At 36.6% G+C, this 19,991-nt stretch overlaps 1 protein-coding gene across 1 annotated transcript in view; it reads right to left on the bottom strand.

Moving 5' to 3' along the window:
• LOC146697361 (transmembrane protein 132C) overlaps window positions 1-19,991 on the bottom strand; it is a 300,988-nt gene that overhangs the window by 11,562 nt on the left and 269,435 nt on the right. Inside the window, exons 7-12 of the mRNA XM_085476062.1 lie at window positions 6,778-6,983; window positions 4,774-4,837; window positions 4,431-4,562; window positions 3,703-3,780; window positions 816-878; window positions 160-288 (exon numbers count right to left, since the gene is read on the bottom strand). Of these exons, the coding sequence (XP_085332188.1) occupies window positions 160-288; window positions 816-878; window positions 3,703-3,780; window positions 4,431-4,562; window positions 4,774-4,837; window positions 6,778-6,983 (672 nt within the window). The remainder of the gene's footprint in view (window positions 1-159; window positions 289-815; window positions 879-3,702; window positions 3,781-4,430; window positions 4,563-4,773; window positions 4,838-6,777; window positions 6,984-19,991) is intronic.

Here is a 19,991-nt window from a genome sequence, read left to right as displayed (position 1 = left end):
CCTCTGGCTCTATGAAAGCTGGGGTATGCTCACCCCTCATGCAACCTTGAACTGGGTACTCATCTAGCTGCATCTTCTTATTGGAGCCGAGAAGTAAATCTGAATAACAGGATCATAAAATTTTAGCAGATGTAGACTTGACGTAAAGTGATCTCCTACCTGTTTAGGTGTATGTAGCAGGTCAGCAGCTGTGGTTGTTAACTGTATGGCTTGAGAATTTACAGGACTTGGACTCAAACTAAGGGACAAAGATGCAACCAGCTGGACTCCCAGGTCAGAAATGGTGACCTTCAGGTAAAAAAAAAAAAAAAGCAGTATTAAAAAAGTTCAAGTTGTAGTTTTTGTCCCCTTTTAAAGGTTTGTTATTCTGATGATGATCCTAAAATGTAAAGTCAGTCACTTTAAAACGGGGTAGATTCAGCACATTTGGAACTCTTTAGATCAGTAATGGAAGACTGATACATTAATATAGCATAATTACAAAATAAAAGCGATTCTTCAAGCGTACAACTTTTGTATCAGACATTATTTAGACATTAAACATGCTATAAGTAAGAGTACAGTTCACACTTTAAGTAAATCACAACACTCTTTGTATGCCATGCCATGGTCTGATGCTGCATTATTTAATAAATATGCATAATTTGAGTTCATTGTGTACAGGTGCAGCCCTAATAAACACGTGTTTACTTACTCTGTGAGGAACTTTGGTTGTTGTTTGCTTTCAGATGTAATTAATCTTAATATTGGCCTCTGGTAGAACCTTTAATCTGCTAAATTGGACTCAAGAATATATATAATAAAGCAATATTTACCTTGTCATCTAATACAGTTACAGTCTTCTCTGCCAGTATCGAGTCAGACAAGGGGGACAGAACCTGCAACAAAAGACAATACAAAAACATATTTAAGTTCAAGTTTAAATCACCTATCCTGGCAAGCTAGATGTTAAAAAGCAACGAAATATGAGTTTTGGTCTCATAGTTTTGAAAAGTATATAAATAACAGGAACAAGGTTATGTTGTGGCTTATAGGAAAATCATTCTACAAGAAATGATGTTATTTATTTTGTCAAAAGTGGTCAATGGCAAAAGTGCCCAAAAATGAACAAATGTTGCTGTTTCAATGTAAAACAGTGGTTTACTCAGACACACAGACTCAGACACATAGTGTTCACTACATGTACACAGACTACTATTTCTGGACACACATCTGTTTTCACATATAAAAAACACATTCACGTCATTTTGGACATTCTCTCTTATTTGCTTTGTGAGGAAATTTCTTGTGTGGACTGAGCCATTGCCTCTTCTAAACCAAATGACTTTAAGAATCTTATTTTTTTTGAAAGGAAGTGTATTTAATTTCTTTTAACTGTTAAGTAAATAGAAAGTCCAAGGATGTTCTTGAAAGACATCCAACAGATGCCAAATATTTTTTCAACCAAGTCTAAATGTCAAGAAAATGTGTTGAGATTACAGCTGTTTAAATGTTTGCTGATAAGTCCTGCTACTCAGCTGTCATCTTGTTAATGCCTTTATTCAGCAGCAATTTTGAAGCATTAACTAAATGCAAAACTGAATTTAATGTCTTTGGTTACCAGGAAAGGTATTTCTAAAAACTCAAATCCAACCCCCCCCCCCCCCCCCCCCCCAATATTTTTTAACTTTAAAAAGTTTGCTGAATAAATGAGGTTTAAGAAAAGCTTCTTTTCACCCCCCAAGGAAATCATACTTTTTCTATTTTTTTGTGATTTGCTGTGAAAGTAATTGGACATTAGTAAGTACAGTTTTTATAGAACAAACAGTAAAAAACATTGTACAACAGAAATGCATAAAATAGCTTTTTTGCTGTCTGAGTGAATATTTCCTTAAGGTGAAATTTTAACATTGTCAGTGCAAGAGCAGTGAGAGCCACCATTGTGCCACATAAACTTGGAGTAGTTAGGAGGTTAACACACACAGACTGATCATCATTGATTCATTTCTGCACAGCATGTCTTAGACACACATGCAAATACATACAGACAAACATGGATCTGTAAAAGCTGATGGTGCTGGTATTGCATGTGTAAAGAAAACTCAGGGAAACTCTGCTGCTGTCATCACACAGCGAAGCACATGCTAAGTAACGAAAACACATCTACGCACAAATGCACACAGACCGTGTTCCCGTCTGCATTCCAGCTGTGCCCCAGTGTGTCAGCATTCAACTAAGACAACAAGGCCAAAACTAAAGACAACTCAAATGAAAACAGAGTGGATGAAAAGAAAAAGGGACAGTGTAAGTAAGATGGCAAGCAAGCAAGAGAAAAATAAATAGAGTAGGTGTCAGAAGGAGAGGGACAATGACAAATAGAGGAGGACAGTAAGTGAAAGGGGCAGAAAAAAGGAGCATGAAAAAGATTGGGGTACAGATGAACAGGGAAACAGCAGACAGACACTGATAGAGATTAGGGGGCCCATGTTGTAGTGTACTACTTCGCCCAGCGACAGGAGGACAGGCAGATCTGATTGGTGTACAAAGACAATCTCGCAGCAAATGTGTCAGGGCGTCAAACTTAATCCCACCCTCAGCAAGGTAACAAAATGCAATGACTGACGGCTCTGGGATTGCTCCTCAAGACCGGCAGAGAATAACAAGGTGAGAAAGAGAGACTGAGGATAGAAAGGAAAGAGAGACGGGAAAAAGAGGAAGAAGCGAGACTCAGGAAGACAGAGCTGGGGGCTAAAATTGAAATGTCAAACTATCAAATGATGCCTGTCGACTCTGGCATCTCAGTGGGAATTCTCGGTAAATTCTCTCTCCTGGCTCCCAAACGGTCCACAGCTGTACATGTGTGTGTTTGTGTGTGTGTGTGCACGCATACATTAATGCAGAAGTCCCCTGCTAACACACACCCAGCTGTTACCAAAAATCATGCCACTTATGCACTGAACTTCAGTCCAACCATTTTTTATTTACTTGTTAATGGATGTGAAACATACTCTTCAACACAGTAATGAATGCGACCATAAAAATACATAATTTCTATATATGTGATGTATGCAAGAGAGAACAGAAAACAACATAAGACGACACTGATGAGGACTGCGAAACATTTGGTGGTTTTGCTTTAGTTCTGCTACATAACCGTGCATAAGTAAATAACAGAATAAGCCACAGAACTATCCTCCACTGTCACACTGAGTTACAATGGCCAGGCTCATTGGAATGCAGAAAGTGCACAACTGTGTTCAGTGTGTATATGTGTATAATTTGTGAGCATCACGCTGAGATGTCAGGGCCAAATTCAACATTTAATTGTGGCTAATTGTATAACAAGCTAGCAGGGGAGGCTTATATATGAGGAACGGGGATAGTGTTTACATCACCGGAGTACTTATGGCTGTAATGTGAAGTGCCGAATTACACTGCACTTGACATAATGAGTTCTTTCAACTGTCTTTTTCTGGACTTTGTAAAAAGCAGTGAATACATTGCTTGTGGAATTTCTTTTTTTTTTTACATACTCAAATACTGTATGATGAGTAAATGACCCACTGCAGTCAGTTTCTTAACTTTACTATAGGGATGAATATAGACTTCAGTAAGCAGAAAGGGTTCTTTTGGTGTTAGAGCTTATAATATCAACCAGCTTAGTTACAATTGAAGGGGAAGAGATGGGTTGCACTTTTAGTGATGAAGCAAGCAAGAGAATACCTGTATATTGGTGTGTCCCAGGTCCCGCCCGATTACGATTCGTCCATCTATTAATCTGGCAATGCGAGGCTCTTCTATCTGCAGAATACAGAAACAGGAGGCAGTCAAAGGATACATTATTTATTGTTTAGAAAGAATTACAATAATAATATACTATTGGGTGCATCTCTTAATTTTTGAATTCAGGTGTTTTCAGTCCTATTCCAGTGTGATACTCTGATACAATTTACTGCTATACCAAGTCAATTTGTGAAATTTCTGTCCTCCTAGATATACCACAATCAACTGTAAGTGATATTATTACCAAGTGGCAGCTCAGGTACAAAGTGGCAGACCATGTAAAATTACAGAGTAGGGCTGCTGAGTGCTGAGATGGATAGTGTGTAAAAGCTCTGCTGACTCAGTAACTGCAGAGGTCGCAACCTTCTTAACATCAGCAGAAAAAGCGTGTGTTGGGAGCTTCATGCCATGGGTTTCCATGGCAGAGAAGCTCCTGTAGGTGCTATAGTTGTTCACACAGTTCATCTGTAAATGCAAAAAATCAGGACGTATGTTTTGCACTGTCTATATATTAAGCCACTTTACAAGTACTTATTAGAAAGTGTCACTGCCCATAGCTGTGAGCAAATAATTTATATCTCAAAATGTTAAACTATTCCTTTTGTGAAGAAGCCATGATCTGCAAGTGAATAGAAGGGTACTGTTTGTGAGCATTTGTGTATACCCACCTTTAATTGGTCCAAGACCAAATGAGTGATATCAACTTGCCAGTCAGCACCCAGCATGTAAACCATCTCTCCACCTGGGTCAGAAGGTTCTGCGACAAAATGAGTGAGGACCCGCACCAAAGCATACTGGTACTGAAAGGTTAGAACAAGGCCAAATTCAGACTCTGATGCTAAAGTGCACAACAGACTCTTACTTCAATGCTTGTGATTAAACAAAAACATGGCACAGAAGTACAACTCAGTATCAATAACTCAGTATTTAGGCAGATATTATTCAGATTAAACTGCCTTTAAAAGAGTTGTGATCACTCAGAAACAATACTGATTTACAATCAAATGATACCTGTAGGGTGCAGCCTTTGCCCTTTCTGTCATCGTCCTCATCATCTTCACTGTCTCTGGTGGGTCTGAAAAGAAAAGAGATAAATAAGGAAGAAAGAAATAAAATGAAGGGATGGTGAGATTATCCAGTAATTAAATGTCCCCTTTCCTCTCTCCTCTCAGCTCCAGCTGATGTACTGAATAATCTCATCTTCAGGTTACACTTTAAGCCAAATAAAGGACACTTGAGTCTCTAATCTACATTTAACACATTTAAACATTTTACTTGAACATTAAGCACTTGTAATAAGACTAGGATGGTCAAAATATTTTAAACGTAACTGGTCAATTTTCTATTCTTGTGTAATACTATCTGTTGGGCAGCAGTAGATCCAAACTATAGAAATGAGTCTTTGCAACGTTATAAACAACATCAAAAATCTTTTACATTATAAGAATTACATTAAAATGAAATGGAACAACATATGTAAAAATCACTATAACTAGGGGATTTAATAGAGTCTTGAGCAGAACTACATTTGCAACACTACTGAGTCAAAACAGAATTATTGTTTGACTCAGTTTAACTTGGATTCTTTAAACCACCTTTAATTGGTCCAAGACCATTCTTCTGCTTTCATATGGTACCAAAAAGTAAAAAAAACAACTAACTAAATCATTATATTTGTATTTAAAAATATTGGTCAATGTATTTTGTGTTGTTAATCTAGTAAGCAGCAATCTACTAATAAATAGACTTGCAGCTAAGACAGCTGCATGTCTTTCTTCTTAATTATTTCTTTCTTTTGCAGAATATAGAAAAATACAGTAGTCATTAATTAAATCAGATCTAATCTAATGAAATAAAACATAAGAAATATAAAATGTACTATGAATGTACTAATTTTTCAATGCTAAAAAACAAGAAGGCAACTTGTCTCGATTCGTCTCTAAATGAAAATGTATTTTTATCTCAGAAGGATGCAAATAAACACATTCTTTCTCCTTTGCCTGCCTCTGTGAAATCTATCATTGACCATATACAGGCACACATAGGATCATATAATCACATAAGAATATACACACAGAGGACTGCATCTGTGTCTTATATCTTTACAGTACCTATGAAACTCAGGTAATATTACAGGAATTTTCTTTCCATTACCCAGTGCCCCAGTTGCACATGTGTCTGTGTGAATGTCTCTACCTAATAGTGCTTGTGTTTCACTCTGTCAGATAGTGGTTTGGGGAGATGGAGGTGTGTTTGTGCACACGGCTTGGTGGCTGCGTGAGCAGAAATTGCCAAAATTGAAAAATAGGCCCAGCAGAACAAAATGGAAGGGTGGCAAGATGAGAAATAGGAATAAAACACACAAACACACATACCTGTCATACAAATACACAATCAGAGATAGAAGCACAAAAGTATAATGTTATTTAGAATCATTAAAAGCTCTGTAAATGATGAAAACTTCCAATGTAAACATTAATGCCAATGTAAGTTTTGGCAAGAAACACTCAATTTCTATTTTTAACATCCTGTTATGTGCTTTGTAACACTGGTAGGAATAAACAATATTGTCAGTCTGCAACTTAAAAGTGATACACCTTTGGTTCAGCTTTGAGAGAATTTGGAAAATATGGCATTGTAAGCTGTAGTGTGTGTATATATATATATATATATATATATATATACACACACCAAAATGAAAGACAAAATAAAATTTCTCAGAGAAGAGTAGGAAATACAACTCAACAAATGCCTGTACCATGAATTTTTGTGACTTCAAAAACTAGCAGTTCCTCACAGTTCACTGCTCGATTCTAACAGAAATTGCAGGTGTTTGTGTTTCCCTTCTGAATAGTCTTAAAATGTGTTTCTTACCAAAGAAAAAAAAGTCTTTGTAGCATAAATGAAAATGGTGTACGTAAAATGCTCTACATTTTGACAAAATTATGCTAATGCCTACACCTTCTACCGTGTGTTACACTCCCCCATTCCCTCAAGGTCAGACAGGCAAATTACCTCTTGTTAGTGATGATTGGCACCCTCCAGCCCTTGACCTGGCTGAGCTCAGTATCTGACAGATCTATCTGAAGCGGTAGCTTGGGCACCCAGACGGTGAGCTGAAGCTGAGCAGATAGGTGCAGGTATGAGAACTTGATGGTCAAAGACTGCCGACCACGCATTTCTTTGCCATTCACCAAAACCTTGTCACAGTTTGGAGAAACCTAAAAATAAATGTATAAATAAAAAAGAGGGAAAAAACAGTTTGATTGAGACTGGGAAAAACGTGCATGCATGTGTGACATTTTAAACAGAAATCAAATGAGTTGCATGAGTTTTTTCCACAGAAACAGATGCAGCTTCTGTTGTGTATTGCTCAAGCACAGCCTAAAGCAAGTTTTCACAATAATTATAGTGTTGCATCCAGTAAGATATTTGTCACTGATTTATAACAAGTTTATTAATCTTGTAAAGCACTTTGCAAAACTGTTCTGTAATGTGCCTGAAAGAAAAGGTTAATAATGTACTTCTTCCTGTTGCATTAGTGGCATTTCAGGTTTGCGAATTCTCTCTTGTTATCTCCGCCAACGTGAAGCAACATATTAACATTTAACAGCCTCGAATCAGTAAATCGCAGTCATTTTAAGACATTAGCACAATTTCACTGAATACATAAGATGACCAACAAGAATACTGTGAACCAGAATACCAGTGGGTTTAGCAAAATGCATGATTTCTTTTTTTTGTTTTTAAAAAAACAGTCTAAAGCTTTTTAACACTCTATAGTACATATTTGTTTTTTTGAAATTTAATGTTGCAACACAACACCTTCTAATACGGTGATGAGTGGAAAGGGGGTTTGAACTTTGACCTCTGGGTAGAGCAGTCTTTTTAGGAACCAAAACTGCATGGGACATAGCGCTAACAACTGGTAGGAATAATGTTTGTTTCTATACATATTTAAAATGAAACAACTTCATTTATAAAATAGGTTTATGGATTTCTGAAGAAGAATCGATTTTTAAATATAGATTTTAATTTCATTTGGTTACGCAAACACTTTTTTTTTATTTGTTCCCAAAGGACAACATTATGCAGTTCAACCATCTTTCTTATTGCATTAATGCTAAAGCAGTTGTTGTCCTGATTAATGCTTGTTTTAAGTGAGTGTTGGGATATACACTTTTAGCAAACCATCCAGTATATGACCCCATATGAACTGACTGGAAAGGGACATAAGGCAATGGAAAATCCTACAATGTATTCTGTTTAATTTTAATCTTTTTCAGTGTTTTGATTAATCAATGTGCATTTTTTTACCAGCAATGTCTTTGTCAAAAGATAGAAATAATCAGTCAGATTTGAACAGAAAGTTACAGTTTGCTAAAATACTGCATTGGCCGTATTTGCATATTTATAGCTCTTTATATAATACCTAAACTAGGGATCTGTATAACATATTGCAAATGTGCATGGATAGCCAACAAAGGAACCAAATAGAGTTATAAGGTGAGAAAAGGGAAACAAAGAAAGCAATTCTTCTCCTAGTGACAGCAGAGAATTATGTGTTCAAGTACCTTAAAAATTGGAACAAAAGTTCAGCAGCTATGAAATAAAAGCAAGGGCAGTTACAATTTCCAAACTGGCATAAAGTCAGTCTAATATTATTTATTTATGACTGCTTTAGAAAAAAATATATTGAGAAAATTGCAATATTCAGAAAATGTAATATGTGTAAATATTTAATCATCAGTTGGTGCAAAACTGTGTTAAGTAGACTTTCTCACTATTTTTTCCTGCCCCACCTATTCTTATTTCTGCATCTTTATATAATTCTATGGCCATTAATCCATTCCTGAGAAGTTTATAACTTCTCCACCCTCTCTGTCTCTACACTACACTTCTCATCCCTCCTCCCACCCTTTCTTTCATCTCCCAGTGCCTCAAATGTTCTGTGCTCCCCACCCATTCCTATTTAACCCTAAAGCATATGAACATCCATTTCCTGTTATCTGACGTCTTCACCCTTTTTTGTTTTTACACCCCAGTCTTCTTCCTTTTCTAAATCTGCCAACTTCTGTTTATTAGGTTTTCCACTCAGCTGCACCTCATATTCAATCCCCGTGTTGTAGAAATTAGTGTATCAGACATCACTGCTTACAGATGACTTATTTAAAAGCTCACACCACCCACACTACAGTTTGTTTTTTAAAATCTTTAACTGTAAACAACTTGGCCTATTGTGCTGTACACCATTAAGGTGAACTCAATTCGTCTAAATATTCATTTTATCTCTTTACAACCTGTTACTGTTAAGAATGATTTAGTTATTGCAATACGACAATGAAAGACAATGGAAATGTTAAATAGACATAGTAAAAACACCTACATCTTAATCCCACTTTAATAAACATTTCCCAAAACTACAGTGTTTTTTGCAAAAATTCAAAAACCTTTTTTATACAAACTGCTACTGCTATTTGGGTTTTTCAGGAAGTTAAATCTACACTGAAAAAAAGGCCGTGTTGGATTTACTTGATTCAGTAGTGGACATTGGTTGCACACAAATTTTTTGCTTTGGCAGAAACTTAAACAATTGAGTTAGTTGTCTGCCTCTTATAACTCCAGTGATTTTCCTGCAGTTTGACATCTCGTGCGATCTTGTGAATTTCATGAGTTCAGCAACTAACCACTCTTACTAGATTGTATCATGTCATCTCAACAAGAACAAATTAAGTTGTTGAATTTCATACAGATTCTTCATGATTTAATTACATTCATAGAAACATGAAATTATTGTGTTTAAATTACAAGTTAGACTTTTTTAATGCAACAACCACCCAATTTACTTAGAGGCGGCTGCTCGATTTGACTGAGATGGATGCCTTCCTGAAACCACGATCCAAAGCGTGCGAGACTGAAATCCCGTGCGGTGTCGCAGTAAGTTATTGACTTACTTCACTCGAACATGATATGAACAATTTAATCTAGCCTCTCTGCATATCATGTAGTTTCTACACTATATAGTTACACTTAACTTTAAAGCACGAGGCACTTATGTTAAATACACGCAAGATGCTTACGTAAATCCAAGAGTTGGCCAATCCCTTTTTTTCAGTGTAGTCTATTTTGGGTACCGTTTCCAGACAGTGTTTTTTTCTTTCATTATCCCATGTACAAAGATGAGTAACTAGGCTGTGTCACAGACATCACAGCTTTTGTCCACAGCCACGGAGAAAAAAAATCAAAATTGTCTGTTTTGTTTTTCAAGCTCCAGATCTTTGAAAATGTCCTCGATCCATTTTGTTATGGTTCGCCTGGAGAGGGGTTCATTCTCAAGTGCTTCTGTATATTAGCACGGTAGAGTGCACCAAATACTCTTTGTGGGAAATTACAAAGCTGGTCTTGACTGCTCTAACCATGTTTAAAGCTTCATAAAAGGTTTTTGTTGCTTTTGCTTTTAGCAAATCTACCTTTCTGGTCTATTTCTCTATGGGTGTTTGTTCTTATAATGGTGATTCATACTGTGACCCTTTAGCATATGGAGGTCAATATAAGCTTATAAATTTGCTCTCTACAAACAAAGAAAACTGTTTTCATTCTGACTTTAAAAAAATAAACTCTCAGAAGTGCACGTTTATGTTATTTTAATTTCCCATTGAGCTCTCATGCGTCTGTTTGGGACAATGCCCCTGTCTAGCCTAAATAGATAGATGTTAATGAATTGTAAGTGCATAATGTAAGCTCAAACTGAATGCCAGTTCAAAGAGGAATGGTCTGACCAATAACTACTGAGTACTTAAGATGATAATATATTAAATGAGTAGTCCCATTGTAAAACGGACTAGTTTTTGCTAGATGATGGATGTTTTTTTACTGTAGGCACTTGAATTTGGAACATGTTAGCAAATTAGCAAATTAGCAAACGTTTATTATAGAGCAATCTTGGAACAACATTTCACTTTTCCTGATAAACACAAGAAACGCACACATGATCTAAACACAATTTTGTATGGTTCAATTTTTTGGGCTTCCCTATGAAAGACTTTGATCTGAAAAGAGGTTAACATTTTGTACATCAGAGCTAAACCATTTCTTCCCTATCTGCTCTCAACTTTTAATTTCTTTCAATTTAACTTCCTCCTGCTCCTGTAACATAAAAGAAAAGTTGCCCAACCCCTCTTCTCCTCACTTCCTCTTTTCAATTTCTATTTTTCTTCTCTCTCTTTAACTTTCTTTAAATCTCTTTCAACATCCAGCATTTCCCTTTCTTGACCTGCTCTTTTTCTTTTGTCTCCACTTCATCCTCCCCCCTCATCGTACCTCGTCTCCCTCTTCATCTTCCTCTCTCTCTGAAACCTGATTTACCGCTTGTTAACATCAAAGGGATGTTAGACTGTTGGTGCCTCAGACTATTTCTCCAAATCATTTTTATTTTCTAGGTGTAAATCAGTGTGAATACTGCACGGTTGCTGTGACAGGGTTTGGTTTCCAATGAAGGTATAAAACATCAGAAGTCAGGGGACATCACAATGGTGCTTCTTGAGCTACCACTAAAGTAATTGTTCATGTCTGTTTTGCTGAATTATAGCTATGCAAAGTCTGGATACCCCGGGGGAATATGTAAGAAAAATCAAATTATAGTCCATTGAAAAAGTTTTTCAGATATAGCTCTGGAACTTTTAGGCTGAGAAACAGATGTGTTTTCAAGTTACTGTTTCTCATTTGAACAGAGAAAAATGAACTAGAATCTCTTCTTCAAAAAGGATGTTATATACTATGACATAGGTAAGAAGAATTAATTAACCTTTAATTACTTCTCTAATTATATCTTAATTATATATATTTTTTCATTACTTTAAGCTCTGTAGTGTTTACAGCAAAACAGTGGCATTATGAGGACACAAAAAAATCTCCAAGTGAATGCTAATGTTGCTTTATGTTCTTTTTCTGTATAAATCATTGACATGTTACAGTTTTTCCTCAGGTGTTCTTGGTCAGTTCTCTAATAACAGTTGATGAATTTAACAGTATCTGAAATCCATTAAAACTGTCTGCTACAAGTGGTTGTCATGAAGACCATTGTTAGCATTTTAAAATGTTTTAGAATAGGCAAATGACTACGTACAACTGTCCAATTTAAAGACTTGATATTTCTTTCTCTTACAGTAACAGACTGTGACTCTGATTATTGCAAACATATTGTAAAAAAAATATTTATAGAATTTGAGTGCGACACAATCAGAAAAAAACTCAAGATAGAGAACCCTGATCTGGTTAACATTTAGTATTTGCAACAGTCTGGCAATGGAAAATATTTCTGCTGAAATCTAAAAAAATGGAACCTAGCCTGACTAGGATTTTGAATTGTTTGAGGTTGGGTTTCTTTTTAGGATTTACTCTTTTGGTAGCTTTGGTAGGCTGACCAGGAATCCAAGTCAGAGATTCAATAATGAATTTAATCTTTTGTAATGTTTTCAAGCCTCTGGTTTCTGTTTTTACCTTATTCCTGTTCTGAACAGTTTTAGCTTTTGTCTTTCCTCGTGTAGTGATTTCCAACTTTCCAATGTATCTTTGGTATTATGTTTTAGTATGAGTATCCTTCTGTTCTATTCTGAGTGTTTACAACCCTTAGATATACACATTACGTCAGCACACGCACGCACACACACACACACACACACACACACACACGCACACACCTACACACACACACACACACACACACACACACACACACACACACACACACACACACACACACACAGTCCATAAAATAACTCATGTTCAGTTCTAGCCTGCACTATTCTTATCTATTTTAATGAATTTTAAATCAAACAATCAAGATGTGACTGATTTTGATCAAATTAATCTGAGAAACTAGAAATGTTTAATTTTGCTTTTATTACAGCCAGAAAAAATACTGCTTTGTTATTGATGACAACTTAAAACCCTAAAGTCAGGTGTCACCCAATCAATGAAAAAAAGAAAAACAATCAAGTGTAGTGGAAAAATTAGAGGAGGGACAGTTGGCCACCAATATAGTGCCAAAATACTTATATTCCAGAAGACATCCCAACTTTAAATGACATGTGTTGGCATTTACCTCAGATAAATATTAGCTACCCTCTTTTCCACGCTTAGTGAAATTCCTTCACATTACCTATTTGAGTCACCTAGAAAATTTTTATTTTTTCTAGTTTGTGTTTCTTCTACTGCAACTCCAGGGCACAGTGTAATTGAATTTTTTTAATTTTCTACAGAACGAAACCCACATAGTGTAATATCCATAATAGTACTGCAATTACTTGCAACACTCAACTTAATTTAAAAACATTTCTGGAGATGACTTGTCATTGCTCATAGAGGCTGAGAGAATTCAAGGAACTGTTATAATGTATAAACCTTTACCTTTATAAGAGATTAATCAATAAATGTGTGATTTATAAAAATCAAAACTGAATTACTTGAACATCATAAAAAAGTCCTTTTCAAAAATAAAATGTTTGTTTTTTTGTCTTCCTGTGTTCTGCCTAATGCTTTGGGCAATCTGCTTCACTGCTTATTTTCCAAGAGCTTGATAGGATCATCAATACTTACCACATATAGTGAAAAAATGCAGTTGGTTATTTTTGGTGTGGTAACCAGAGGAGACTTCATATTTGACCTTTCAGTCGTGAAAGTGTTTCCAGCACAGTTGGGTTCATATAGTTGTTTTGGACAGTAAAACATTTTGGAACTTTGCCTCTGAACACTACAACACTCAATTTTAAATTGTGAATGAGTGAATATGTGATTAGAGTGCAGACTTACACTTTAAATTTAAAGGGTTTTACATGAAGTCTGCATTAACTGTTAATGAATTACAGTTGTATTTATATGTATTCTCTCTTTTTTTTATTTGGACAAACTAACATAATTTAAAATATAAAATAATATACTGTTTTGGATGACAATCCTTTGTAGTCAGTAACAATCAGAAGTTTAGAAACTAATGGATATCACAAAATACTGCATATGCCCCCTTGGGCTACTCTGCCATGCCTTTACTGTAACTGCCTTTAGTTGCTGATTGTTTGTGGGTCTCTCTGGCTTCAGTAACTGAAAAACATGCTCTATTAAGCTGAGATCAGGTTAGTGATTTGGCCATTAAAGAATATTCCATTTCTCTGCCTTGAAAAAATGTTTTCGATATGTTTTGGGCCATTATCCACTTGTACTATAAAACCCTGTCTTATCAGTTTTGAAGCATTTATTTAAATCTAGGCAAAGAGTATAGCCATGCAGATTTCAAAGTTCATCCTCTTACCTTTATAAGCAGTCACATCACATCAGTTCCACTAGCAGCCATAGATGCCCATGTACAGTGGGGCAAAAAAGTATTTAGTCAGCTACCGATTGTGCAAGTTCCCCCACCTAAAATGATGACAAAGGTCAGTAATTTGCACCAGAGGTACACTTCAACTGTGAGAGACAGAATGTGAAAAAAAAAATCCATGAATTCACATGGTAGGATTTGTAAAGAATTTATTCGTAAATCAGGGTGGAAAATAAGTATTTGGTCAATAACAAAAATACAACTCAATACTTTGTAACATAACCTTTGTTGGCAATAACAGAGGTCAAACGTTTACTATAGGTCTTTTCCAGGTTTGCACACACAGTAGCTGGTATTTTGGCCCATTCCTCCATGCAGATCTTCTCGAGAGCAGTGATGTTTTGGGGCTGTCGCCGAGCAACACGGACTTTCAACTCCCGCCACAGATTTTCTATGGGGTTGAGGTCTGGAGACTGGCTAGGCCACTCCAGAACTTTCAAATGCTTCTTACGGAGCCACTCCTTTGTTGCCCGGGCGGTGTGTTTTGGATCATTGTCATGTTGGAAGACCCAGCCTCGTTTCATCTTCAAAGTTCTCACTGATGGAAGGAGGTTCTGGCTCAAAATCTCACGATACATGGCCCCATTCATTCTGTCCTTAACACGGATCAGTCGTCCTGTCCCCTTGGCAGAAAAACAGCCCCATAGCATGATGTTTCCACCCCCATGCTTCACAGTAGGTATGGTGTTCTTGGGATGCAACTCAGTATTCTTCTTCCTCCAAACACGACGAGTTGAGTTTATACCAAAAAGTTCTACTTTGGTTTCATCTGACCACATGACTTTCTCCCAATCCTCTGCTGTATCATCCATGTGCTCTCTGGCAAACTTCAGACGGGCCTGGACATGCACTGGCTTCAGCAGCGGAACACGTCTGGCACTGCGGGATTTGATTCCCTGCCGTTGTAGTGTGTTACTGATGGTGACCTTTGTTACTTTGGTCCCAGCTCTCTGCAGGTCATTCACCAGGTCCCCCCGTGTGGTTCTGGGATCTTTGCTCACTGTTCTCATGATCATTTTGACCCCACGGGATGAGATCTTGCGTGGAGCCCCAGATCGAGGGAGATTATCAGTGGTCTTGTATGTCTTCCATTTTCTGATGATTGCTCCCACAGTTGATTTTTTCACACCAAGCTGCTTGCCTATTGTAGATTCACTCTTCCCAGTCTGGTGCAGGTCTACAATACTTTTCCTGGTGTCCTTCGAAAGCTCTTTGGTCTTGGCCATGGCGGAGTTTGGAGTCTGACTGTTTGAGGCTGTGGACAGGTGTCTTTTATACAGATGATGAGTTCAAACAGGTGCCATTCATACAGGTAACGAGTGGGGGACAGAAAAGCTTCGTACAGAAGACGTTACAGGTCTGTGAGAGCCAGAGATTTTCCTTGTTTGAGGTGACCAAATACTTATTTTCCACCCTAATTTACGAATAAATTCTTTACAAATCCTACCATGTGAATTCATGGATTTTTTTTTCACATTCTGTCTATCACAGTTGAAGTGTACCTCTGGTGCAAATTACTGACCTCTGTCATCATTTTAAGTGGGGGAACTTGCACAATCGGTGGCTGACTAAATACTTTTTTGCCCCACTGTAGTAACATTGCCTCCAATATAGTTTTTGGATAATGTGAAATGTTTTAAATTGTTTCTTCAAAATAAACTTTGACAATGTCTACACCCTGATGAGTGTACTTGAGTTGGCTAGTGTTGTGAAAGAGTATTTCTTAACTAAGGAAAGATCATCCACTTTATTTATCTTCTATGGTCTATCAGTTCTTTTAGTGTTGGCCTTCTCCAGTTCAATAGCACCAGATTATTGAACTGTCCATTTCCGAGATGTTCCCTACCGCTCTGATAGGTTTATTTTAGTTTTTCCATCTACTGGCAGCTTGCTTTACTTGCACTTTGGCTTCACATTGAGAATTTCAATGAAACTATATGAAATGCAAGTTCAACATTTGATATTAACTCCATATATTTTATCTGCTTAATTTGCCACAGAATAATAATGGAACATGCATCACTTGTCCGAGAAAATGCTTGTCAGTTAATTAACTTTTGAGCATCTGATAATGGTTTTCTATGTTTAAAAGTGGCTATCAGTCCTTAATTATTTTTTGACCCACTAAGTTAAAGCTGAAAGTCTGCACTTTAATCACATGTTGTTGATTTTTTTTTTAAATTCATAATCCACTGTGGTGATGTATAGAGGTAGAATTATAAAAATGTGTCATTGTCGAAAAACTCAAGTTTGCTTTTGAATGAACACAACGCAGAGTCTGCACCATTTCAATTCTTATTTTTTAATAGCTTAAGGTGGGGAAAGTAGTTCTTTTTATTTTTAAATTCAGTCTTGTGTTGGATCTAGAAAAGACTGCTGATATCAAGGAGGCATGCACAGACGCACACGCCTGGATACACACACACACGCACACACACACACACACACACACACATATAAGGCTGACCACAAACACAAAAAGATACAAACCTTTGACAGACTTAGAACAAGTGTATTGGTGTTTTTGCAAGTAAACAGCTGAGTTGGAGGTTTAAGGACACTGAAGAATGGATTTAATCTTTCTGTTTCTGGGAAAGACTCATAGATAGCACAGGATGAATCAGAGTAGGAATGAGAAGAAGAGCAAAGTGAGAATTTTTTCTTTTTGAAAAGCAGAGCGTTAAAAGAGAGCAAAGACAAAACTGAAGAAAATATATCTCACAGAAAGTAAACTGTATAGCTCAGCAGTTAGGAGATGTTGAAAACACAGGACAGGAAAAAAAAAAATTTTCACCTTCATCAAATGCCACAAACAATACCACATTTACCGTACAAATTTCCAAAGACACCTCCTGAAAACTTTTCTAAGTTCTCAGCAGCAGTTCAAACAAAAGCAGAGTTTAACTGTTCAAAGTAAGTTTGAGAAGCAGATGTGACTGAAACCTATTCATATCTTTACGATTTAATGGGAATGATAGACACAAACATGTTGACACACACACACACACGCACACAAAACCTAGTTCTCTGAAAATGTATCTTACTACACGTACATACTTTGACTAACAATGATCTGCCTGCAGTTAAAGTGGGACATTATGCATGCAGGAGCCTCTGACCTGCAGACCTCAGACTTGTTTCAAAGAAAATGACATGTTTTATCTTGGCTTTTGTATAGAGGTTAATTGATGGTCATGTCTCGATGTAATATGCATGCTTTTGTAACAGTTTCACTTACTGTGCACTTGCCAAATCACCTGCTGCTGATTTGGCATCATCCCCCAAAGAAATAATTGATTTGTAATGTATTTATTTTTTAAAGGTAAGACTTCTCTGAGAGGCACCTGTGGCTTTTTTTTCTTGCATCACATTCATTTACTGACTGTTAACACTAGAGATTTGTCATTAAGCTTAATTCCTTGAAATAAATTTTTGTTATAAAAAATATTAATTTGACTTTTAATTATGTAAATTATTTCTTTTTTTGATTTCTTTTTTGCATGTTTGTTTTCAGTTTGAATCTCAACTGATTAATTCATTACATTCAAACATTCACTCACTTCATCATTATAAGTTTTTTGGGGTTATTTTTATTACTCAAGGACATGACAAATCTATTCATGACTATGATTAAGCTAACTTTCTGCTAATGTGTTACCTGGATTTTAACAGATGTTAAATTGACTGATTTATGCTACTGAAAACTGTAATTGTGAAAAATTGTGATTAGGAAATACAAGTTTCCACACTTAACCAGGTGAGGAGCCATAAAAGGTTAGTTTGATTTATAACATAAAAACAAAATGTCTTTGGAGAAAAAAAGTCACAAAAGTCTTATAATATCCTCCAACGAAACTCTAGGGTTGACGTTTGAAATTTGAAAGTATTTCAATTAGTGCTCTATGACACATTCAAACATGGCATAACTCAGATGTAATACATTTCACATTTTCTAAATGTATCAAACTTTTATCAGTGACCATGCTTTTTAAATAGGAAAGACATTTTTTCAGTCATTTATATATTAACTGATTCCAAGTTAGAGCTCAAAAGGGTAGCTGGATAGACTTAATTCAAAAAATGAACTGAAATGATAAGGTCTAGAGCAGCGATCCCCAACCGTTTTTGCGGCACGGTCCGGTTTCATGCCCGACAATATTTTCACGGACCGGCCTTTAAGGTGTCGCGGATAAATACAACAAAATAAAACTAGTACCGGTACCGAAAAAAAGAAGATTTATTCATAACACACGTGAAAAGACCCAGGAAAACCGAGTCAACGATAAAAACAATAACAAAATAACGCTCAAAACCGATAAAAACCCTGAAAACTATACATTTCACACCTGAGCCTCAATTCTCGCGGCCTGGTACCAAACGACTCACAGACCGGTACCGGTCCGAGGCCCGGGGGTTGGGGACCGCTGGTCTAGAGCACAGGTCTGGAGGGATAATTACAGGTTTTAATGACCTGCTGTAAGGTGTACCTTTTCTGGCATCCTAAAAACCCCAAAGCTGCTTTTTTTGGGTTATAATCAAGTATTTTGGAAACTTGAACCCCGCAAAAGAAAAAAAGATGTTTTTTTTTTTCTGGTTTGTGGTGCAACATAAGTGAATACACAGAAATGGACTGAGCTTCTAGCTTATTACAACCCTCTTCCACTTGACTTTTTTCCTTTCTCGAAAACCTGCTTAGGAATCCCAAATCTCAACCACCCACTCACCCCAATTTACCAGCATTCTCCCCAGGCTAAGTCATTTATTTAAATCCATATTCATTTTCCTCCAAGCAAAGTTATCTGTCTGAATTTACAGTTAGTGCTCTCTCTGTCTTCTGTCTATCTCTTACTATGTAAGATTTTCTCTATTATTCTCTCTCAAATGTATATTTTCTCTCTGAAACCCCGTTCATCCATCTCTCTCACTCTCAGATTTCATCTTGCAATCATTTTCTCTGTGTGTTTCACACTCTCCCCCTTTTTTCTACCCATTTCTATTGTTCTCTGCCCCAAGCAATTCAATCCATCTGACTTTAAGAATCAGATCATCCAATCAGGGCCCACTCGGTAGACAGAGGCGGGCCCTGAGGGACAAACTAACCAACTCTCTGATGGGATTAGACATCCCACCTGTCCATCACTTTAGAAAACCCACACTAGGCCAATCGCCTCTTCACATAGTTTCATATAGTTGTCATTAAGACACAGGGCTCTGTTTTCTACACATCCATGCATGCATACAATGAGGTGAGTGCACCCATTAACATATAGGTCGATATTATTAAGCTTTGGCTTGGATATTAGACAGCTGATCGAGAAAGCAAATTAAAGGTGAGAAAATACACATAAACACAAAAGTTGTAATCTAATTACTGGAATATGTAAAGGAAACCGGTAGAGAACAAGTACCTCAGTTTTTAAATGTTTATAGTTTGTTAGTGCATTCATCCACTGTGAGGCTCCAATTTAACTAAACTACTTTTATGTACTATATAGTAAAATGTCTTTTTGCTTTAAAACTTTCTTACCCACTTTCATCTTTTTGGTAGATGTTAAAGGGCTTAAAAAAGACATGCGGGTTGTCACACTCTGTGTTTTGTGGTTTTCATTTTCTCTTTTTTTCTGTTCTTCGGGAATGTTTGCAGACCCCATGTGAATTAATACTCTTATTAGCATAGGGATATAGGTCAACACTGCCCTGAATATGTCTGTTCATATGGCCTGATTGTGGCCTTGGTGTGTGTTTATGTGTGCACGCAAGACTAAGCTAGGTGTTTATTTAATCTTATTTATCTTTATTTTTAAAATCATAATTAAAGAAAGGTGGAAAATTTACCACCATATACTACATATAT

The sequence above is a fragment of the Copadichromis virginalis genome, linkage group LG12 (assembly GCF_057382275.1).
Source record: "Copadichromis virginalis isolate Kocher_CV1m ecotype Utaka linkage group LG12, C_Virginalis_male_GT1.1, whole genome shotgun sequence".
Taxonomy (NCBI): domain Eukaryota; kingdom Metazoa; phylum Chordata; class Actinopteri; order Cichliformes; family Cichlidae; genus Copadichromis; species Copadichromis virginalis.
This window is presented reverse-complemented; position numbering and strand designations above follow the sequence as displayed.